Below are 25,070 nucleotides of genomic sequence, written 5' to 3' on the forward strand. Positions count from 1 at the left end.
GAAGCATGTAAGTTGGTTAGCAGGAGAGGGTTTTAGGGGAACCATCTCTTTATATATGATGCAGCTATTTTAGACCTCGCTAATAACCTCTTGCAATACACAAAGAAGCATGCATTCATGCAAGGTAAATATCACAAAGCAGGCCCTACAATAACAAAGTTGATGGAGAAGGCCAAAACATCAAAAGCTCCAAGTTCGTCAAGCACTAGCAAATTGGTGGGGGAAGCAGTGAGTGGCACACCAATGCACATGCAACCAAACTTTTTTGGCAATAACATTACTGTTAGTAGCCGGCATAAAAAACCCACAGTCATAAATCTTGAGGAAGATTACTCATCACATCATCCAGAGTATGTCACAAAAAAACTAGCCACGCAAGAAAAAAGGAAGGAGATTAAGCTTTCCACCCACTATTCCTTTAACCTATAGGTGGTCAAAAAAAGCAAAGGGAGAGACAATTGAAGCATACACGATTCAATGTGGGCTATACATCAAACATCTCTACACAACAAGGTAGCTTGCCAAGGATGGTTAGGTGGCCAAGATGACAAATGCTAAAAGAGCATCAAGAATTGCGGCGACGACGGGCAAGGTGTTCCAGCTCATTCTTTCTATGGTATGAGATAATGGTATGGGAGGCAAAGGCATCAGTTTATGTGGTTTTATAATAGCAGCGTGGATCATACTTGGAGAGTATGTAACACCATCTGTCAATCCCCTGCTCCCTCGATTGTTTGGCCAATGGGATGAGGTACAAACCTAACTATGGATGAGATCCGTGGTGGGTTTGTGTTGCAAAAGGGACAATGTCAAGAAGAAAATGATGTAAGCCAACAGTCAACAAGGTACAGAAGTGGCATATCGGATATGAAAGCCAAGAGAATAAATTCAGCAATTTCAAGTACAACTACCAACGGTCTTTGAGCATTTGGTCATTAAGGTCGGGCAAATGGAAGTGTTTGTAATTGAGACTGAGGAATCACTAGTACTACGCAATGAAAAATACTGGGTGGCTATGGGAAAGAATCCATCATGCACATGTCCCGATTTTCAAATCACGGTAGGTGTGCTGGATGACCATATTATGCATGCAAGCACCTTTACTTTGTATATTTGCGTATCTTTGGGTTAGATGCAAACCATAATATGTTTATACATCAACCCACTCTAAAAAAGGAGGACCTAATGAGAATCTTCAACAGGAGGAGAACAATGTGAAAAGGACCTAGTACTGTTGATGACATTGTACTGTAGTTTGGAAAAGATCCTTAATGTGCAATAATAAAATGTTCGATGTCTCAATTCTCTATCAAGGACTATTTACTTTTCATTTTTTAAATGTTTTAGCAGGATAATTAATATGGTTATATGTTAATGGCTTGAATTTGTTCATTCCATTCATCTACCTTTTTAAAAAAAAAGTGGATAGACATGCATCTACTTTTCTAAATTTAGGGAAGCCATGAATGTACTTTTTTAAATTTAGGGAAAAGCCATGCATCTACTTTTCTAAATTTAGTGGGTATTCATGCAAAGTAGCTTTTTACTTTTTGCTTTGTGTATCTATAAATTTGACCCCTGCCTCTTACTCTAATCCTCACTTCCAAATCTTGTTGACTACCTCTCCCTCTTGTTTCCTCCCTCTCCCTCTCATTGTATTTCTCTCCCTCACTATTGTTCTCTTCCTTACAACTCTCAAAACCATCAACTACCTTTGTTCATCTCTAATGGCCCTAGCTATACTCTGAAGGAAATCCTGGAAAGGGTTTGCAAAGATTTGTGCAACAAAATGGGCGGAGATGCAACAGAACATCTCAGAATCACAGCAGAGGCCCGCAATCTTTGGACAAAGACGTTAGCGGATGAGCTTATTGATTCTGGAGAGATTTGTTTGTGTGAAACATGAAGATTGGAAGCACCATCAGTACTTGGCAAAGTTTTAGATATATTGCTTAAGAGACAAAGGAGCCCTTACGGGAGGAGTTAAAGAATAGAGTAGCCGAAAAAAGTGTATAGGTGTAGGATCCGTAAGTAGTTATAATATGTTTTCAATTTTAAACAATGTTAGATTGCAAAAGCCCATGTATTAAACTTTTTTTGGAATAAAGTGGTCTCAACTATAGGTCGCCTTATCTTTTGTATTAATTACCTTGGAAAAATTTGGGTTTGTTGTTGTTTTGATTAATTATGTCAAATTCTTGGTTTATTGTATGTTTTAAATAGTAGCGTCATGTTCTTATCTCTCTCACTTCCTCTTCCTCTCAAATAATTAGTCCATGATCTCAATCATAATTGAAAAATTATTGACCTCAATAAATTTACATTCTTCATTGCTTCTTACGTAAGGCATAGTAGATATCTTGTATGTATAAATCTAAAAAGTATTCACCTTGTTAATTATACTCACATGCAATGATATGTCATCACATGCAAAGGCTTTAAATGATATGAAATCACGTGCAAAGGGCATGGAGTACCATGCAATGACATGCACATATAATAGCATCCAGATGCAATAACATCCACATGTAGTAACATCTGGATGAAGAGATTATGTATAGGGAGGGTGGGAGAAAGAGAAAGAGAGAGAGAGGGAGGTTGGGAGAGTGAAAGGGAGGGTGGGAGAGCGAAAGGGAGAAAGAGAGAGGAGAGAGAGGGAGGGGAGAGAGAGGGAGGGTGAGAGAAGGAGAGAGAGGGTAGTGTGGGTTGGGCACGGCGATGGTGGGACAAGGAGAGAGAGAGAGAGAGAGAGGAAAGAGGAAAGAGGGTGGGAGAAGGAGAGAGAGGGTAGTGTGGGCTAGGCGGTGGTGGGACAAGGAGAGAGAGAGAGAGAGGGAAGAGGGTGGGAGAAGGAAAGGAGGGAGGGTGGGAGAGTGAAAGGGAGGGAGAGAGAGGAGAGAGAGGGAGGGTGGGAGAGAGAAAGGAAGGGAGAGAGAGGGATGGTGGGAGAAGGAGAGAGGGTGGGAGGGTGGGAGAGAGAAAGGGAGGGAAGGAGAGGAGAGGGAGGGAGGGTGAGAGAAGGAGAGAGGGAAGAGGGTGGGAGAAGGAGAGGAGGGAGGGAAGGGTGGGAGAGTGAAAGGGAGGGAGAGAGAGTAGAGAGAGGGAGGGTTGGAGAAGGAGGGAGAGTGGGAGAGTGGGAGAGAGAATGGAAGGGAGAGAGAGGGAGGGTGGGAGAAGGAGAGAGAGGATGGTGGGAGAGTGAAAGGGAGGGAAGAGGATGGGAGAAGGAAAGAGAGGGTAGTATGGGCTGGGCGGTGGTGGGACAAGGAGAGAGTGAGAGGGTGGAGAGGAGAGAGAGGGAGGGTGTGAGAGTGAAAGGGAGGGAGAGAGAGGAGAGAGAGGGAGGATGCGAGAGGGAGAGAGAGGGTGGGAGAGATAGAGAGAGTTAGGAAAGAGAAGGATAGAGAGAGTGAGATAGGGAGGACACAGAGAGTGAGAAAAGATAAGGATAGAGAGAGTGACATGGGGAGGATATAGAGAGTTAGCAAAGAGAGACAAGGATAGAGAGCGAGAGTGAAAGGGAGGGAAGAGAGAGAGGGGGAGGGAAGAGGGTGGGAGGAGGAGAGAGAGGGTGGTGTGGGCTGGGCGGTGGTGGGCGGAGATGGTGGTGGCAATAGTTAGAGAGAGATAGTTCAAGCACAGAGAGAGAGAGAGAGAGGACAACCAAGAAAAGCTCTCTCCACCAAGCTCCCTCAAAAATCACACTCTTGTTGGATGCCTTTGATACTCAACAGTATTTAGAAGTCATGGCGCATGCCGTCAAGAGTAGTTGTTTGCTTAGCAATACTTAAAGCCTGACTTATGAAAATATGTTGATCAATCAGTGGTAGGTCTCTTTCAAGAACATCTGTGACCTAGTACAGACTTAGTGAAAAGGTTTTGAATAAGGTTAGGGAAATTGCAATAGCCTTTACAAAATGGTCTCCTTCATTGACTTAATTTTTTAGCATCTTGTTTTGTTATGAGAAACATGTTCTAAAGAAGCTTTTGATGGTTGTCATGCTTGTTTTTGGGAAATATGGCCTTCAAATAATGTTGCCCGTATAAAATAACATTGTATTTCTAAAAAATGGGTGTTTTAAAAGCTAAATCATCATTTTCAACAGGCAAGGAATCAAGTTTGATCCAAAATCAAGACCAACACTACTTCATCGTGTTACTTGTAAACTATACACAGCCCAAAGTTCACCACGTTCTTCTCATGGTCCAAAATAATTTTCATGTTGCAATTCATTTCTCTTGGAATTTGAAGCACTCCATTCATAGGCTTCTTGTTTTAAAGTTATATTGTCTATGTCCCCACACACACTGAAAGTCCCTTGAAATACTAAAATCAATCACTTTCATGGTAGGGAGCAAGGATATATTTTATTACAAGAGAACATAATGAGACACCCATAATTGGAGATCATGCTACAAACAATTATTCAAGACCACTTCATATAATAGATTCAACATAGAGAATAGTTTATGCAATCACATATGTGCCTATATAATATTTTGATGTGATCATGATCAAAAGACCTATGACTTTACCATACTAAAATTCAAGACCATGCAAATTCATTTGATACAATTGCCAACACTCCACTAAAAAATATAAGGTACTCTGATACAAATCAAGAAACTCGTTATGCATGGCTAAAAAATGCACTTATATGTCATGGGCAACAATAAGACAGTGCACCGTAAGTGACGTCCACAAACTATCATGGATGAGGATGGAAATATTTCCCATAAGGCCTCAATATGCTACTGAGGATTAATCAACCTCGAAACGGGGGTAAAGGGAAAAATAATAAATTTACACAAGAGCAACAAACAAATGGAGGTGTGGAAATAGAGGAGGAAGAAGAGGGAGTGCAAAGAGTATGGGAATCAGATATTCATGATACAATGTGGGCAATTCGTCGTACGAAAATTAACAGCAAAGTCACTTGTCAAGCATGGCTAGGTGGTCAAGTAAGGAAATGTAGAAAACAAATCAAGCAGTAGGGAAGAGGGGTAGAAAACAAATCAAGCAAGTAGGGAAGAGGGGTCCTGGCTCCAAGCGAGCATGAGGAGCGAGAGGGATAGATAGAGGTGGAGACATCATGAGGGTGCGTGTTGAAGGACGAAGAGAAATAGAGAGAGAGGTAGAGAGAGAGTGTGTGTAGAGGGAGAGGGAGAGAGAGTGTGTAGAGGGAGAGTGAAAGAGGGAGGAAGAGAGAGAGGGAGAGAGTGAGGGAGAGGGCTAGACAGGGGAAGAGGGCATATGGTGGCAATGAGAGAGAGAAGGAGAGGGATAGATAGAGGTGGAGAGAGCATGAGGGTGTGTGTTGAAGGAGGAAGAGAAAAAGAGGGAGAGAGATAGAGTGTGTAGAGTGAGAAAGAGAGACACGAAGAGAGGGAGGGATAGGGATAGACAAAGGTGGGGAGAGCATGAGGGTGTGTGTTGAAGGAGGATGAGAAAGAGAGGGAGAGCATGTTGGTTGTAGTGGGTTGGAGGGGGGGAGAGAGAATGAGCGGGGGGGAGGGGCCGAGGTGGGGGGAAGAGGTGGGCTAGGCTCGACTGGGAGTAGGGAGGAGGGGAGAAGAAAGAGAAGACGTGGGTATAGGAGAGAGAGTGGTTGTAAAAGAACCTGCTCCAAAACCCACTCCGTGCGCCCATCCTTGGTTTTAACGACCCACTTGACCCAAATTGTGAGACCCCCCTCCGGGGGGGCGCTGGAAGCAGCGCCGGCCTCCCGCGCGCGGGGCAGGGCACACTTGGGGGCTTCGCCCGCGGACGTCCGGACGAGAGACTAGCCTGGCGATTCCTCCGAAACCAAGCCCGGAAAAACTCCCCTCGCTCGGAAGGCACAGGCGATTCTACCAATTACTCTAATGAGTCAAAGTCTTAACTAGTTAAACTGATCTGACTGAACCTGAAGTCACATGGTTAGATCAAGAAGAGACTTGCACTTGGTCCATGGAATCACTGCTTTTTTCCTCCTTTAACGAGATACAGCCGCCGCTGATCCCCTCCCATAGAACAAGGTCTTCTCAGGACTTAATCTAACTAACGTAACTAATCACATCTTAATTGTTTCGCAGGAATCCTCTGATCCAGCTGGCCCATGGGTTATTAGCCAACCACCCGTCCATTGTATTGGTTGTTGGTAGGACTCCTTTATAAAGATTTGGTTGTGTTTTGCTCGGGTACCGAGGAAAAGAGTTCCCAGGCCCAGATTCAGTTGGCTTTAAAACAATCCTTCAATAGAAATCATAATATTACTGATCATCATCCTCCAAAATTGCCATTTATAACAGATTCGGTTGGCTTTAAAACAATCCTTCAATAGAAATCATAATATTACTGATCATCATCCTCCAAAATTGCCATTTACAGATTCGGTTGCCCATTTATAACAGATTCGGTTGGCTTTAAAACAATCCTTCAATAGAAATCATAATATTACTGATCATCATCCTCCAAAATTTTGAGTCCATTGTATTACAAAATGTGTCCTCTGGACTCTCCGTGCTGGCCAACCAACGAGATCCAGTATCAAAATTTGATTCACAAAAATCTTTTCTTTTAGTCCATCCGAATCTTCCTCGACGCACGCATGGGTGTCCTAGCCACGAGCCTGTGCATCACCTGGTCAGAACCCTCTAGGATCCTCCTTAGGTGTCCTAGCACTTCACTCAGGGACTGCTTCGTCGGTCCTTGCCCATCGTACCAGAAGCGCACCATTTTAACCGTATCGAGGCTGGTCAAGACCTCGGTAGGCTTTGCCGCGAGTGACGTTCCTTGACGACTCCCCGCCAGCTGTTGCAACGAACCTCCTCTTAGTAAAACACATGCCAAATGCTTCCTCCAGCATTCTGGCGTAAAACAATCCTTTAAATGAAAAACAGAGGTTCTATGCAAGTACAATTCCCAGTTTGAGATTGGTTCCACAAAAACCCCTTTTTTCTTAATTTCCCAATTTTATAATGAGAATCCTTGATCTCTCATCAAGGTAATCTACCCATCATTTGACTCATTGTCCAACTAGATTCTTGGTGGTGATTTCGGTCAAAAGAAAACTAGTTTAATTCAACGGTGGTCTATTCTTTCTATTTAGGAACCGGAATTGGTCATTACGAAGTTTTTGCTTGATTTAGATCGAGAGATGGACAAGTAGGTTTATTGTTCGTCCCTCTCGTAGTCTAATCATTCGGTTTAGTTCTAACGGATTTTTTTCAGATAAACATCTACTTTTGGGTAAATACCAATTTAGTGATTTAGCCACATAAAATATCTAAAGATATTCTTTCTATCATTTAATTTCTCAACCTTGATTCCCTAGGTAGAATTATGGTGAAAATTCATCTTTTGACACCTAAACTTAATTCAAATCTTTCTTTTCTTAAATATCATAAAAATTTTCTTTTAACTAAATACCAATATCTATTTTTGAATAAGCTTGAAATTCCTCTTTTTCTCATTTAATGAGTGCAATCCAAATGTCATGGGAGAATCTCTTTTATCATAAATTAAATCTATCTAAAATTCCTCTTTAAATTAAATAAAAATATTCAATATTCCAAATATACCAAGAATTTTTCTTTTTCCATTTAAATGATTGAATTCCAAATATACCAAGAATTTTTCTTTTTCCATTTAAATGATTGAATTCCTCTTTCATCATTTAAATCTATTCATGCATAAAATAATTTTAACTAAAATTTCTCTTAAAAATTACATAAAAATATCCATTAATCCTAATATGACAAGAATTCCACTTTTTCCATTTAAATGATTGAATTCCAAATATGATGGGAATTCCTCTTTTATCATTTAAATTTTTTCTATGCATAAAAATAAACTTAACTAAAATTTCTCTTAAAATTGAATAAAAATATCCATTAATCCAAATATGATAAGAATTTCACTTTTTCCAATTAAATGATTGAATTTTAATTATGATGGAAATTCAATTATGATTGAATTTCAATTATGATGAAAATTCCTCTTTCATCATTTAAATTTTTCATGCATAAAAATAATTTATCTAAAATTCTTCTTTAATTTTAAATAAAATATCCATTATTTTATTATTCCAAATTTTCTCTTTCTCCATTGGAATACATGGATCTCCATTATCATGGGAATTTCTCTTTTATCATAAAAATAAAATTACTAAAAATTTCTCTTTTTCTCTAATTAACTATTTATACATAAACATTAAAAATTAATTTTCCATGGATATGATGAGAATTATTCATTTAACATAGGATGACTAATCCTAGAATATGGTAGGAAGTCCTCTTTTCACATTATGCATAAAAATGATTTATGTATTAATATCTACAAATTTTGCCATAGCTCCGCTGCTATTACTGATAATTTTCAATAATTTTAAAAAGCATAAGACTTAGTAATACACTTATGATAGATTAATTATCAATAGATCTAAATCCAATGTATGGATCTAAATCATAATTTTATCATAATTTATGTAACATAAAAGCATTAAAAAGCCATTTCTTTAGCCTCTAGCTTGACTAGCATAGAGTTTAATTTTAGAATTGAGAATTTCTCCATGAGAAGCATCATTTGAATAGAGAATTGGTCATAGGAATGACCATTCTTTGGGGGAGAGAGAGATATATATATAAAAACATCCTAAATTAGGCATAAATGTAAACTTTATGTGATTAATCATTAAAATTCATAAGAGAGCTTCATTTGCATTGAAAAACCATTCAATTGAATACTTCTCAAGCTTGAGAGTGGTTGAGAAGTGAAAAACATTTAGAAGATTAAGAAAAAACCATGAAGTCACACCTTACCTCTTGTTTTGCTTGATTCTCTATTCTTAGGAGAGGCCCCCAACTAATCAATTGGTTAGTATGTTGAGGAAAGCTCCAAGGAAGTTTGAAGAGAGAGAGAAGCTCCAATCTCTCCAAAATGTAGAGGATTTTTAGGGGATAATAGAAAATATACTTGTTTTAAGGTAATACTGGCATGGTCTAGTTCACAGATGAGAATACAAAAGAATAAGGGTCTATTTATAGGTGAGGGAGGCCACTAACTAAGTCCAACTAAGTTCTAGAATTTTTTAGCTTCAATTTGGCTGAATTTGGACAAGATTTGGACTAGTTTAGCTCCCTTTTTGATTTGGTTTGATCCAGGAGAGAGGAGAGATAAAAATATCTTAATAGGAAGATCGGAAAAAGAAAGCATGGTACGGGCCATCTCCTGAATAGTCCTTCCTATTTTTGTGTTCAACAACACCATTAACACCATTCTGTTGTGGAGTGCCAAGTGTGGTGAACTAATGGCCAATATCTTTATGTGAACAAAAGTTGCGGAAGGATTTGGAGATGAATTCTCCTCCATTGTTCGAATGGACTCGTTGAACATTTTGTGTGGTTGCATTCTTGACCAGAGCTACCCACTCTTGAAAGCAGAAGAAAGCTTGAGATTTTTCTGCCAAGAGATACGCCCAAATTTTACGTGAGAAATCATCAATAGTAAGCATGAACTACTCGGCACCACCCTGGGTAGTAGTCCGCATGGGACTGCGTAAGTCCATATGCATAAGCTCCAAGATAATGTGAGAAGCGCACGATGAGTAGCCTCGTGTGAGGGAAAGGCTCTTTGTGGCTTGCTTGCCATGCAAACAAGCCACAGAAGTGGAGTGAGAAGGTTTCAGTTTGCAGAAGACCCTCGACCATCTATTGAGAAGATAGTTGTTGAGAAGAGAAGCATAGTTCAAGTGCCCATAGCAAGCATGCCACAATGTTGTATCCTCTTGAGCTACCAAGGGATGATAGCTTTGAAGAAGTTATAGCAAATGAGACTGTGACTCATTCAAATAGAGATCAAAGTCCTTCAACCTATAAAGACTGCCGTCTTGTACACCTTTGGCAACAATGTGCTGGTGTCAATGACCTCAAGAATTGAACTGTCAAAGTACATGTTGTAGTCTTTCTATGCATTCCGAAACACGGAGAGTAGATTGCTAGAGAGCTTGGGAGCATAAAGCACATCCGGATAGTAGAAGGCTAGCCTGGAGAAGAGTTAAGTCACATAAGAGGCCTCAAGGTTGGAAGTAACCTTCGAAGAGCTAGACCAAATATCATGTAGATTCGACCTCTCATGAGTCATGTGAGTAGCGCCACTATCAACCACCCAATCCATAAGACATGAGGTGGCAGGAATAGGTGAGTAGCGCCACTATCAACCACCCAATCCACTATCAACCACCCAATCCATAAGACATGAGGTGGCAGGAATAGGTGAGTCCGTAGAGGAAAATTCTCAATGTCGATGAAGGCAGTCGACTTCCTTGGTAAAAGAGGAACTCTGGGATTGGTTGGTGGGCTTCTTTGCAAAACCACCTTCTCTCTTCTTCTTTGCAACGGTTAGGCTAAATGTGACCTTTGTGACCACAATACTGGCAAGTAAGATCCTTATGAGTAGGATTGTTAACAGGTTTACAGTCAGCTTTCTTGCTAGTGGAACTCTTAGACCACCATTTGCCTTTGTCCTTGACCTAAAAAAGGGTCTCGGAAGCATCCTGACTTGTTTTCTTCCTTGTAGCTCTATCCTGAAGCATGCCAACAACAACATGCAGATTAGAAGTAGAGGGAAGAAATGAAATAGTACCACAGAAAGATGAGAAAGGTTTAAGCAATTTGGCGAGGAGACGATGAACAAAGTCTTCATTAATAGTAGAGCCTTGCTCCCCAAAGAGACCAACTGCTTCTAGATATGGTAACAAACTCCGTGATGGAATCCATGATGTTGGCAGTATCAGAGATCTTAAGGTTGGCAAGCTGATTCTCAATGCAATCTTATGAGTAGAGTTCTCTCTATGATACCTCCTTTGAATGGCATCCTACAATTCTTCTATGATCTCAAAAGATATCTTAAGGTTGGCAAGCTGATTCTCCTTTGAATGGCATCCTACAATTCTTCTATGATCTCAAAAGATAAAGAGTATTTTGATGCAACTTGCAGTAGGTATCAAGGCACCCGTGGATGAGAAGGATGCGATAGCGGTCTTAATCAAAAGCATGCCTCAAGAGTTTTCTTCGGTGGTAACAACTCTTACTAATCTTCCAAATCTTACTCTTGAAGGTGCTTGCTTGAAGAGGATAAGAAGCTAAAAGGTACACAATAAAGCTCAACAAAATAGCATGGAGATTGCTTTCTTTAACAAGTCCAATGTCAAATGTAACCATTGTGGAAGAATGGGACATGTAATGGCCAAATGTCATTATCGAAATAAGCCTAAGCTTGTATGTGATGCATGTGGCAAGGTAGGCCACCTTGAGAAGAATTGTTGGTCAAAGGAAAAGCAACAATCAAATGTAATGGTGAAAGCAACTCTTGATGATGCTCAAAAGAACACCTTTCTTACCAACCCAGCCACAACCTACCTAAAGAATCAATATGGTGCTATGTTGAGTATACTTTTTAACATATCTGATTTAATAACATCACTATCTATTATGTATAGGAAATTAGGAGCCAATTTTTAATAAATATGTATTACATCTTAGGAAATCAGGAACTAATACTTATGCTGTGCCTACTTGATTTTGTTTACCATGGGAAGTGTCAATGGTCATATGTGGTGATGATATGGGGTCCATGTGGGTCCTTTCCATGTGTGCGCTTTTAGAGTAGTGTACACGTAACCAATGATCCATTTCATTTCACATATCTTATGGGCAGTCTCAATGGTCATATGTGGTGATGATATGGGTCCTGTCCATGTGTGTGCTTTGACAGGTATGCTTTGACAATAGTGTACACGTAACCAATGATCCATTTCATTTATGGGCATTCTCAATGGTCATATGTGGTGATGATATGGTGTCCTGTCCATGTGTGTGCTTTTACAGTAGTGTACACGTAATCAATGATCCATTATATCTTATCAATGGTCATATGTGGGTCCATGTGGGTCCCTTCCATGTGTGTGCTTTTACAGGGTACACGAAACCAATGACCCATTTCATTTCACATATCTTATGCCGCCCGTGCCACATGGCATTCAGCCATGCGGCCTTTTCTTTCTGTTTTTGTTTGTTTCTTGCCGCACGCGTTTTTGCAAGAGCGCGCTTTTTTTTTTTTTCCGCTCAAACTTTCTTATCCAGCGAACTTTTTCCCAACAACTTTTAAAAAGTTACTATATAAACTGAAAAGAATTAAAAGTTACTATATAAACTGAAAAGAACGTTTGAAAAAAATGCACCTACAGGCTACGTGGGCTAAAAGTAGTACTGATTTGATACAGTTTCTTCTTGGAAAAGAGCCGGAGCTTTTTTCTCTTTAAAAATAAATAAAGAAATAATGCAGTTCAAATCTATTTGATTGCGTGCACCAAAATGATTCCATTGAATATTGCATGGACTGCTCACGAGAAACTGTTTGTAATAGTGTAAAAATGCAGGTGGACTTTGTCAATCCGGCACAGGTCCGACTCGGAACCATGGAATGTTCAAACTTGAAAGGCTTAATTAGCGAGACTTAATTAACATTCCAATTGTAGTAAATTAACCGACAGGACTTGCATTCTGAGCCCCAAAAATCAAAGATTATTTTAGACGCAAAATTAAATAGATTGAGATTAGTCGAGAATCTGAGATCAATTGATCTAAATTTAAGCTTAATTGATTTCAATTCACAGGCACAGTAAATCATTCTTCCTATCAAAATTTCCAAGATAAGTTGGAAGGTCGTCATACGGTTGTCGTCTTTATCTTCGTCATCCTCTTCCTCCAGTAAGTCGCTTCCACATTGTGAATTTCCCACTTTACAAAATCACGGTTGGACAAAAGCATTACTGTCGTGTCTGTGTGTTTGTATAGGGGACTGTTTGGTGCTAAAGAGAAAGCTGTCACTTCATTTGTTTCGACCGTCTTGCTTCCACACCTTCAAACTGCTGCATGAAGAGAAAGCTCTACAATTCAACTCTGTGTAGCGTTGTTTATAGCCTTTACCTCGAAAGAAGCCATCGTACACACTACACCGAATGCAGACAAGGCTTCCAACCCAGGCCTTCTGTTGATCAAAAAGGCGCAAAGAGCATCTCATCTCTGTACTGTACAGGTAACAAGAAGATGAAAACTGTGTGTGTGTGTGTGTGTGTGTGTGTGTGTGTGAGAGAGAGAGAGAGAGAGAGAGAGAGAGAGAGAGGCAAAGTTTAGGTGGCCACCGTCATACGCAGCACCACACAGTGTTCAGAAAAACCTTCAGAACCGAAGTCTTGTGCACAAGCAAGCAAAGAAAGAATAGCTTTTGATTTCCCTGCAGGTGATAACATAGACACAGCAGAAAAGTGAGGGTTTCGCTGCCGCCATGGCTGACCTAGAATCGCCTCCAAAAGCAAACTCTTTGCACAACTCGCCTCTTTTCAGCGATGCAAAAGCTTCACGGGAACCTGCCTTTTCTTCAGATAGAGACGAAGATGGCCATCCCATGCGAACTGGTACATTTCTTCGCTTCCTGCATGCGTCTGTATGCTGCTGTAAGCTATGAAAGCCAGCCTTTACCATGGCTGTATGCTACTGTTGATTCTGAAAGCTTTCTGCATCTTTTTGTATGTAAAGAAAAGCTTTTGATCATTTTTGACATGCATTATCAGAGGAAAACGCTTTATGATCATTTTTGACATGCATATATGAAGCATTACCAGAGGGAATGGTTTTGCTGTTTTAAGTGCAACCAACAGAGCTGTACCAAGTGCACTGATGGCTAGCTTTGAAGCCACATTCCCAGGGAGAATCTATATTTCCTCGACAGTTTTGTGCCCTTGCATTGAATGCCAGTTTTGGTGTCGTATTTTTTTGTAGGAACCGTCTGGACCGCATCAGCCCACATAATAACAGCAGTTATCGGCTCGGGAGTGCTTTCTTTGGCATGGAGTATGGCCCAATTGGGATGGATTGCAGGGCCTGTGGTGTTACTCTCCTTTGCTGTCGTGACCTACTTCACGTCTCTGTTACTCGCAGACTGCTACAGATCTCCTGATCCTGTCACAGGGAAGCGGAATTACACATACATGGATGCTGTGAGAGCAAATTTAGGTGCACTTTCAAGCCAATCTCTTTTGTTGAAATGAGCATCTTACAGGGTAAGAAGCATTCTGCTGTTTTTCTAGGTGGTGAGGCTTGGTAGTCAGCTTGTTGTACAGTAGCTAGGGTGGTAATCAATGACTCAGAGCTGCTTCGCATCCCACTAGCCTTTTTTTTTCCTCATGGCATCTGGCAGCATTTGCATTGGTATTCTCCTATGGTTCAATGATTCAGCCAATATCTTCATATTAACATTTGAATAAACTGTATGCTTTGCGTCCCTTGGTCAATCCATGGGGTTTTCACAAGACTGGCCGAGTGCGCTGTTCGTCTGCAGAGGTATGGGTGTACCAGGCTTTATGCCCCGAATGTCAAAAGGTCATTCTCAATGAAAATTCATTTGGTCTATCCCCCTCGTTTGTTTGTGGCGACAAGTCGAGCTTTGCTCATAGAGGAAACTCGCTACTTTTATCCGCCTTTACTGGTAATATTGTGGGGCTCGTTTTATAAAATCAAAGAGCTAAAAAGAGAAAAACAAGACTACGTCCGCGAGTTTGTTGTGGTGGGGAGCCACACTTGGGGCAGTAACGCCAAGATCGCTCTCTCTGGTGAGGATCATAGAGTGTGGATGACGTCTAGCCAAGTGGAGCGGATCACCTCCGCTGCCTCGATTGGGGGCAGGGAGGTGATGTGCCATCAATGGCTTCCTTGCAGGCTGCATCCCGCTCGTTAGATATGCCAAGCGGTGACACTGCTGAGGATCTCCCATTTCTGACAAACTCCAGCCCCCGGGGTCCACTGTGTATCCAGATCCCAACCGCTGAGGCTGGCTCCGCTGGGATAGCCGAAATCCGAAAGTAGGTGAGCTGAAGGGCAAGGCCGGCGCCGTCCCCCTTGTAAAGAGGGGCTGGAGCCTCCTCAGCGCCCTTCACGTCATTGTCTTTGGGACTGCCCAAAGGCTCAACAGGTTTGGTGGAGGAGGATTCTCATTCACATCAGTGCGGAGCACCCTCCGATTCATCACATGGGGAGCAGTTGGTTGTGTGCCAAAAGCCAGAGAAAGAGAGTAACCTTTTGAGGGCGGAAACTGTCCCAGAGCCTAAGTGCCTGCCAGGACACTATACCTCACCAACAGCATTGGACTTGATACGCTGGGTGGTTAAAGCTCGTTTTAGAAAAGCACTTTTGATAACCGTGCTCTCTTCTGTCTAGCTGCCTGTGTCTTTGCTTTAAGGCTCTTGTTGTGGAAATGCAGTAGCTCACCAACAGCATTGGACTTGATACACTGGTGGTTCATGCACCACTATCTTAAGCAGTTTGCTACACAGAAGAGGTAGCTAGTTAAAGTTGGTCTCTATCTGCCCGGTCATTGTGCATTAGGTGAGAAACAAATTCACCTAGACGATGGGGTATAGGCTTGAGGGTTCTGAATAAGATGTGGTAGCAATATTTTCTGAACATGATTTGACACGATTCCATTGTCCAATACATCATTGCAGAGGTGGACAAAAAATTGAAATAGAAGTCCTTTGGACCTGTTGAAACTTCTTGAAAGTGCTGTTGCAGAATGAGAGTACTGCCATTTCCAATCTGAGACCATGTAAAAGTGGGGAGTATATAAATGATGCATGTTATGAGATAGTGGTTCATGCACCACTATCTTAAGCAGTTTGCTACACAGAAGAGGTAGCTAGTTAAAGTTGGTCTCTATCTGCCCGGTCATTGTGCATTGGGTGAGAAACAAATTCACCTAGACAATGGGGTATAGGCTTGAGGGTTCTGAATAAGATGTGGTAGCAATATTTTCTGAACATGATTTGACACGATTCCATTGTCCAATACATCATTGCGGAGGTGGACAAAAAATTGAAATAGAAGTCCTTTGGATCTGTTGAAACTTCTTGAAAGTGCTGTTGCAGACTGAGAGTACTGCCATTTCCAATCTGAGACCATGTAAAAGTGGGGAGTATATAAATGATGCATGTTATGAGACTTGAGTGTATACGTCGGAAATGAATACAAATGGGCAAATCATACTGGCAAATACAGATCTTCTCTGATTGTGTTAATGTTAGGCTTTTACATTGCCTTTGTAAGTTGTTGAGGCCGGCTGGGGGCAGGGGCTACCCCCCTCATTCTCCACCTCCTTGCGGGCCTCTGTGGCCTGGGCATTAGGAGAGCCACAGGTCCCTCTTTCAACATAAACCAAAAGGCATCAACTAAAGTGCTCCTGTAAACCTCAAAAAGTGATTTGCTTCTGCAGACTACCTTCGTTTCAACTGTTAAATCTGACATCTCCTATCATGTCTAATAACAACTCAAAGACTGATGCAAGAAAATGAATGTTTAACTATTTGGTTCCTGTTTGTTCCATTCTGTATTGCTTTGAGGCCTCACATGTAGATTATGTACAGAAAAAGGATATAATTGAGGTCTTGAAGTGCACATCTTTACTGTCATAACGATTTATGACAGTTTTCTTTGATAGGCGGTCTTCAAATCTGGCTTTGTGGGCTTGTACAATATGCCAATCTCATTGGTACTGCCATTGGCTATACAATTACTGCCTCAATAAGCATGGTGTAAGTAAACATCTCTTTTTATAAGGGTAGTGTACATAACCAACAGATTACCCGAGTTTACTAGAATTGAATGGGGCCAAGGTATAGTTACTAGCAAAAAAGCATTCGTCTTTTGTTCTGAATTGGAAATTAATGATGTCTAACACCTTTTTGGTTTATTGGTATGTGATGCAGTGCCATTCGTCGTTCCAATTGTTTCCATCAAGAGGGGAGAGACACACCTTGCCATGTTTCTAACAACCCGTACATGATACTGTTTGGTGCAGTGCAGATCATTCTTTCTCAGATTCCAAACTTCAATAAATTGTGGTGGTTGTCTGTAGTTGCAGCTGTCATGTCGTTCTCTTACTCATTGATTGGACTGGGGCTTGGTGTTGGTAAAGCTACAGGTAAAGCTTGATATTACTTTATTAGGAGTACATTTTCCCATTACATAAATCCTTAGTCTCCCACCCTCTTCCCTTCCAACTGGAAGAGAGACTGTATCACCATGACTTGGCAAGAAAAGGGAAATAGGGGATGACTCCATATTTTGACTTCATAAGCAATAGTAGAAACAGCCATCAGATAAACACATTCCAGTATTATGGAATTCTGGTAGATCCGTGCCAGTAAGCTAGAGAATTAGAATGTTTTGCATTAAAGGAAGCTAATAACTTCACTTCACTTTCCTTCGTTGACAACATTCTATGATCGGGATCCCCACTAGGTGGCTGTACATACACAATAAGATAGATCATCGGATGCACTATGATGTGGTCATTAAAGTGCATTCAAACTTTCAATAGGAGGTCTTGTGAAGTCTTCATCCCATTAAACTACTTGAGAAATCTTCATCCCATTGAGGACTTTTAGGACATGTATGCTTCATTAAAGTCATCCCATTCAGGACTTTCAGGACACGGATGCATTGTATTTAATGTATGTAACCACTATGGTGGAACCACATGCATTCTCCTAGTATCAAGACCTCACAAGTTAACCTGATGAGCTATTGCTTGACGCAGGGATCTAGCTGAGACTGTGTGCTTAGAGTCCTTTATTCCATTGGGAGATAGTGGATGGAGGATGCTTGTCCTTTTGACCTTTTATAAGAGTGACTTTCCTTTGTGGGATCTAGCTGAGAATGTGGCCGCAGAGAGAATCCTTTACTCCATTGAGATATAGTGGATGGAGGATGGTTTCCCTTTTTGCCTTTTATAAGAGTGGCTCTCCATAGTGCATACATACAAAAAATCAGACATTTACTTATAGAGAGCTCTTGTGATTGCAGAAACTGGCCATTCTTATGGAACTCTTGATGGGATCAGCATCGGAGAAGTTTCAGAGTCTCAGAAAGTCTGGCTGGTTTTTCAAGCTCTTGGAGATATTGCATTTGCATACTCATTCTCAATGATCCTTATCGAAATCCAGGTACACACACAGGCTTCTATCGGTTAAAATCCATGGTGTTAATGTGAAGTGGTGTCTGTTGACGATGTAGTTGTGGCTATTGAAAACCAGGTTTTGAGTAGGGCCTTACTATTCTCTTCCAACATTTAGTTCACTTTAAATGATCTATGACAATAAATACACACAGCTTTTTCTTCATCTTTGTACATGATAATACCACATTATCATGATCCTGGTCTTCTTCTTGTTGACTGCTAGTACTTGCTAAATTATGGCATTTAAGTACAGGACACATTGAAGTCTCCGCCTCCAGAAAACCAATCCATGAAGAAGGCTACACTTCTTGGAGTCAGCACCACCACTGTATTTTACATGCTCTCAGGGTGCATAGGATATGCTGCCTTTGGAAACAGTGCTCCTGGGAACCTTTTAACAGGATTTGGGTTTTACAACCCATACTGGCTAGTCGATCTTGCCAATGCTTTCGTGGTCGTGCATTTGGTTGGTGCTTATCAGGTCAGATTATGTGCTATACAGCAATATTGTTTATGTTTTGAGCATCTAATTGTATGTTTTGGCTCAGAAAAGACTGAGATTGTCTACTTTGCCTTGTTACTGGTGTCCTATGTGCCTTGTTACTGGTGTTCTATGATTGTTAGGAGGTTCACAGTTTAGTCTAATCTCCTTAGGGAGAGTTACATGGAGGCCAAAATGTCCTATGAGACCAAAAAGGTGCACTGTATATCCAGTGTGTAATAGAAGATGCCTAGAGCATCTCTTAACCTGGGAGATGGTGAGCCCTCCATGTTTCCGCAGAACATATTCACGATCGTGATCTGCCCTGGCTGACTGTGTGGTTGGTGTCTCCGCTGGACTCTTCGTGATCTCCTTTGAGTAATAGATGTGACTCCATGAATCGTGGGTCTGTGGGATGCTGGATATCTTGAGACAAGTCCCTTGGTGAGGGGCCTCAATCTGAGCTCCGACATGGCGGTCCTGTGGGTTGGTGTCATCTGGCTTCCTCAATGTATGTTGACAAACCTCTGGAGAAAAGAAACTAAGGATTGCCTAGTTGCCCTCTCCTGTGTGCAACAGTACTTTTTCCAAGAGTTGCTCCCTATGCTTACTGACCCCATGCACAGAGTGCCACACATCTCTGGTCCTTATACATGATGACTCTTCGTATGGGATCAACAAGAGTTCTATGTGGAGAGCCCCAGATGTAGGCCAGCAAGTCATTTGATCATATATGAGGAAAGTGTGTTTCTATGTCAATCAAATACTTGTACATTGTGGCTGTCATGGCATCTGTGCTGTCTGAGCTCTACTCGTGGTCCACCTTTAGCTTCTGATGTCGGCATGTACTCTTATGAGTGCGCATGTGCCCACACACACAGAGATAGAGAGGAAAATTGTATTAATGTCTTACAGAAGACCACGACGGTCTATTTGACCAAGGTAATACATCCAGAGTGCATTTATCATGCACATTAACTAACTATTTGACTACTCCATAATAGGTGCTGAAAATAGTCAGGTATAAAAGGTTAGCATGAGAGAGAGAGAGAGAGAGAGAGTTGGCTTCTTTACAGGTCTGTGCCTCTCTTGCTTCTTCACAGGTCTATGCCCAGCCTCTGTTCGCTTTTATAGAGCACTGGACGAGCAAGAAATTCCCAAAGAGCCAGCTCATCCATAAAGAGTACAAATTTCATATGCCAATGTCTGGCATATACTACTTGAACTTGTTCAGATTGGTGTGGAGGACAGCGTTTGTGATATGTACCACTATTATTGCAATGCTCCTCCCATTCTTCAATGACGTCGTAGGAATTCTCGGAGCTACAGCATTCTGGCCCTTGACAGTGTACTTTCCCATTGAGATGTACATAGTTCAAAAGGATGTGAAACGCTGGTCAAAACAGTGGCTTCTGTTGCAGTCTGTTAGCATCATTTGCCTGCTGGTTTCCTTGGCAGCGCTTCTTGGATCAGTAGAAGGTGTTGTAGGGGACTTGAAAGTGTATAAACCATTCAAGACACAGTACTGAACAATAACATTGTGTAACTCTGTAACGTAAGTCTTTCTAAAGAGATGCTTAAAACCACTGCTTATTATGAGCCATTTTTGTAAGGGAAAAAATGATGTTTTTTAAATTTATACATACTTTTTTATACAAAAACTTTTTTATGAAAAAAGTGAACATTATTCTTAATTCGAATCTATATTTAAAAAATACACGAATAACAAAAGAAAAATTTGAATAAATAAATTACTTGGGTCAAATAATGCAACTCTCTTTTTTTTTGGAACATAATTATAATTATATTTATAAATTGTGTAGAAACCTATACAATAGTCTACTTTTTACTGCAGCCATTCAAATCCTATCACAATTTACTATTATGTAAACCACAAATTTGATCCCACCTCTCCTCCTTCCAAACAAAAGATGAATGTGCCTAAGAAATGTGATATCCCATCTGTAAGCCGGCCAACAATCAAAGACTCATTAGTGCATCCTTTAGGAGTCTGTTCCTCCATGAACTCTTTCTTGATCCAGACCTTCACATCAGGTCTCGTACCACAGGATTCTCTATCAAGGCCATAAAAGTATGAACCTATTGCTTCTCCTTCAAATACCATCTTTGAGTCTTAGGTCCAAACTTTGGTAAGCTTTCTTTCAATTTTTTTCCTACATAACCTTGCCACATGCCAATAATTGGTTAGTATGTGCACTCATCTCATCAGCATGAAAATGGCTCATCCTATCCCAGATTGTAGAGCTTGCACTACCTCTACAAATGAATTGTCATTTATCTTGTGTACATAATATACAGACCATCACTGATGCACACATCTATACATGAACTCTACAACATCCAACCATTGCCTTAATCCCTTTTGAAAATTGGGAACTTCTCACATAAAACTTGCTTTCATAGAGATAGTGATGTCATTTCTTGATCCCATGTAATATAGTACTCATCTCTTGATCATAAATGTGAGGTCCCTGCCCCCTCCGCGGTGCCCTACTGGCGGTGGAAGCGGCGTCGGCCTCCCGCTCGGGGCGGGCATCCACACTCGAGGCCTCGCCCGTGGATATCCGAGACAAGAGACTAGCCCGGGCGGTCCCTCCGAGAGACCGGGTCCGGAAGACTCCCCTCGCCCGGAAGGCACGGGCGATTCCACCATGGGAAAAATCTTCTAACGGGGGAATTACTCTAACGAGTCAAAGTCTTAACTAGTTAAATTGATTTGACCGAGCCTGAAGTCACATAGTCAGAGACTTGCACTTGGTCCATAGAATCACCGCTTTTTTTCTCATTTACGAGGCACAGCCGCTAATCCCCTCCCACAGAACAAGGTCTTCTCAGGATTTAAACTAATTAACGTAACTAATCGTATCTAGTTGTTTCTCAGGAATCCTCCGATCCAGCTTAACCCCATCCGGTCCATGGGTTATAGCCAACCACTCGACCACTGTATTGGTGGGATTCCTTTATAAAGATTTGGTTGTGTTTTTGCCTGGGTACCGCGAAAAAGAGTTCCCAGGTCCCCTAGCCGGCGATTCATGCAAAAATTAAGGTAGGCATACCACGTACACACCCAATATGAAATTACCATTTATAACAGATTCGACTGGCTTTAAAACAATCCTTCAATAGAAATCATAATATTTCTGATCATCATTTTTCAAAATTCCGAGTCCATTGTATTACAATAATATCCTCTGGACTCTCCATTGAAGAGACCAGCTGGCCAACTAACGAGGTCCAGTATCAAAATTTGGTTCCCAAAATTCTTTCCTTTTAGTCCATCCGAAATCTTCATCCACGTACGCATGGGTATCCTAGCAACCGCGAGCCCGTGCATCGCCTGGTCAGAACCCTCTAGGATCCTCCTTAGGTGTCCTAGCACTTCACTCAGGGACCGCTTCGTCAGTCCTTGCCCATCGTACCGAAAGCGCACCATTTTAACCGTAATGAGGCTGGTCAAGACCTCGGCAGGCTTTGCCGCCGCGAGCGATATCCCTTGACGACTCCTCGCCATCTGTTTCAACAAATCTCCTCTTAGAAAAACATAAGCGTAGCATTCTGGCATAAAACAGTCCTTTGAATTAAAAAAAATAGAGGTTCCAATGCAAGTAAAATTCTAATTTGAGATTGGTTTCAAAAACCCTTTTTTCATAATTTCCAGTTTCATAATGAAGATCCTTGATCTCTCATCAGGGTAATCTACCCATTATTCAGTCTGATTGTCCAACTAGATTCTTGGTGAGTTTGATCAAGAAACTAGTTTAGTTCCGGTATTTTATTCTTTGTGATTAGAAACTGGAATTGGTCCACGAAGTTTTTACTTGATTCAGATCGAGAGATGGACAAGTCGTTTACTATCCGTCCCTCTCGTAGTCTAACCAAATTCATTTGGTTTAGTTCTACAAGGATTCCCTTCAAATAAACATCTAGTTTTGGGTAAATATCCATTTAGTGATTTTACCAATTAAAATATCCAAAGATATTCCTTCTATCATATAATTTCTCAACCTTAATTCATTAGGTAGAATTATGATGGAAATTCATCTTTTGACAGTAATTCAAATCCATCTTTTCTTAATTATCATAAAAATTCTTCTTTTTAACTAAATATCATACCTTTTTTTTTAATAAACTTGAAATTCCTCTTTTTCTCATTTTAATGAGTGCAATCCAATTATCATGGCAATTCCTCTTTTACCACCATAAATTAAATCTATTTAAAATTCTTTTTTAAAATTACATAAAAATATCCATTAATTCCATTAAGCTAAAAATTCCACTTTTCTCATTTAAAAATTTGAATTCCAATATGGTGGGAATTTCTCTTTCATCATTTAAACTTATCTATGCAAAAAGATAAATTTAACTAAATTTTCACTTAAAATTTAAATAAAAATCTCCATTAATTCCTTCACACTAGGAATTACACTTTCCTTATTTAAATATTTGAATTTTAATATGGTGGGAATTCCTCTTTCATCATTTAAATTTATCTACACAAAAAGATAAGTTTAACTAAAATATTTCTTTAATTTTTAAATAAAATATACATTATTTTAGTATCCCAATTTTTCTCTTACTTCATTGGAATACATGGATTCCCATTGTCATGGGGATTACTCTTTTAACATAAAAATGGATTACTAGAAATTCCTCTTTTTCCTAATTAACTATTTATGCATAAACATAAAAATTAAATTTTTCATGATTATAATGAGAATCATTCAATTAATCTAGGATGATTAATCCTAAAATATGGTAAGAAGTCCTCTTTTCATATTATGAATGAAAATGATTTATGTGTTAATTTTTCAAAAATTTTGCCATAGCTCTGCTGCTATTACTGATAATTCTCAATAATTTTGAAAACATAAAGTTTAGTAATATCATATGATAGAATAACCATTAATTGGATCAATATCCAATTATGGACTTGATTTCTAATTTTTCCATGAATTAAATAGCATAAAAGCATTAAAAAGTCACTTATTTGGCCTCAATTTGACAAGCATAGAAATTACTTTTAGATTAGAGAATTGCTTCATGTGAGAAGCTTCACTTGAATATAGAATAGGCCATAGGAATGACCATTCTTTGGGAGAGAGAGAGAAATGCTTTAAAAAATATTATAATTTAAGCATAAATGGAAATTTATGTGTTTTATCACTATAATTCATTAAAGAACTTCAATTGTATTAAAAAGCCATTCAATTGAATGCTTCTAAAGGTTGAGAGGGGTTGAAAAGAGAGAAACATTTGGAGATTAAAAAAAAAAGACCATAAACCACACTTTACCTCCTATATTGCTTGATTCTTTAATCAAAGTAGAGGCCCCCAACCAATCAATTGGTTTGGTATGTTGATGAAGACTCCAAGGAAGATTGAAGAGAGAGAGAAGCTCCAATCTCTTCAGATTGTAGAGGATTTTTAGAGGATAATAGAAAATAAGCTTATCTTAGAGTAATACCGACATAGTTTAGTTCACAGATGAGAATACAAAAGAATGAGGGTCTATTTATAGGTGAGGGAGGCCACTAACTAAGTTCTAGAATTTTTCAGCTTCAGTTTGGCTGAATTTGGATAAGATTTGGACCAGTTTGGCTCCCTTTTTTATTTGGTTTGATCCAGGAGAGAGGAGAGATAAAAATATCCTATTATTTTTTAGTTTAAAACTCATCCACACATGTGAAATAGGCGTCTCCTTGAAGGACTCCCTTCTCCTTACCAATGTGTCAAAAATGAATGATTACTCTAAAATATCTCATTTTTTATTAATACTTCATAATTTTTAACTAATAAATCTAGTACTTAATCAACTCTTCATCTTATGTGGGCATTTACTCATTTTTGGATATTTTCTTTTATTCTTTGGATTTATCTTATACCAACACTTGGATTAATCTTATTGGTCCATATAGGAACCTTAATTGGACCATAATCCAAAATTTTTAAAAAATCTTGATCCTTAGACTAAGGTCTTCTAAATCATTTTTAATTAATTCCAATTACACCTTGGAAAATCTATTTTGATTTTTTATTTTAGGAAAACATTTTTTTGATATTTGTAGAATTTATTTATCCAAAAATATCCCAATATTGATTTATCACTCTCTTTAGAAATTTTTATCTCACTAGGCCAAACAAGGAAAAATAATATTTTCTTGTATTCACAAACATAGAATGATTAAAAGGGATTGAAGTAGAGGCTTATTTGTTATTCAGGCTGAGGAGGAATCTTACATCCTCTCCCACTTGAAAAACGCAAGATGTCCTCATCTCGCAAAGTGGGGGTAATCCTTCGCCAATTCTTCTTCTTTCTCCCAGGTGGCGTCTTCTAGAGGGAAGAACGTCCACTTTACTAAGAATTATCTGAGGACTCTGCTTCTGAGAATCTTCTCCCGAACGTCAAGGATTTCCTCAGGTTGGAGTACCATCTGGCCTTGAGTCGGAGAGATCAATTGTTCATCAAGCATGTGACTCGAGCTAGGTACATACTTCTTAAGCAAACTGACATGGAAT

The 25,070-nt window shown here is 39.9% G+C and overlaps 1 protein-coding gene across 2 annotated transcripts; it reads left to right on the top strand.

Annotated features, from left to right (window-relative positions):
• Window positions 1–12,333: 12,333 nt before the first annotated feature.
• LOC147639260 (amino acid permease 3-like) lies at window positions 12,334–20,121 on the top strand. 2 transcript variants are annotated; one of them, XM_086789013.1, is made up of 10 exons: window positions 12,408–12,443; window positions 12,657–12,750; window positions 12,838–13,078; window positions 13,283–13,457; window positions 13,822–14,055; window positions 16,532–16,625; window positions 16,800–17,014; window positions 17,899–18,038; window positions 18,306–18,533; window positions 19,637–20,121. In XM_086789013.1, the coding sequence occupies exons 4-10, from the start codon at window positions 13,328–13,330 to the stop codon at window positions 20,060–20,062; spliced, it is 1,467 nt and encodes a 488-aa protein (XP_086645139.1). In that variant the 5' UTR covers window positions 12,408–12,443; window positions 12,657–12,750; window positions 12,838–13,078; window positions 13,283–13,327; the 3' UTR covers window positions 20,063–20,121. The 2 variants fall into 2 exon arrangements, with proteins under 2 accessions (XP_086645130.1, XP_086645139.1); XM_086789004.1 differs by having other exon boundaries at window positions 12,334–12,750.
• Window positions 20,122–25,070: the final 4,949 nt, after the last annotated feature.

The sequence above is a fragment of the Cibotium barometz genome, chromosome 4 (genome assembly GCF_041138505.1).
Source record: "Cibotium barometz isolate CiBa-2024 chromosome 4, ASM4113850v1, whole genome shotgun sequence".
Taxonomy (NCBI): Eukaryota; Viridiplantae; Streptophyta; class Polypodiopsida; order Cyatheales; family Cibotiaceae; genus Cibotium; species Cibotium barometz.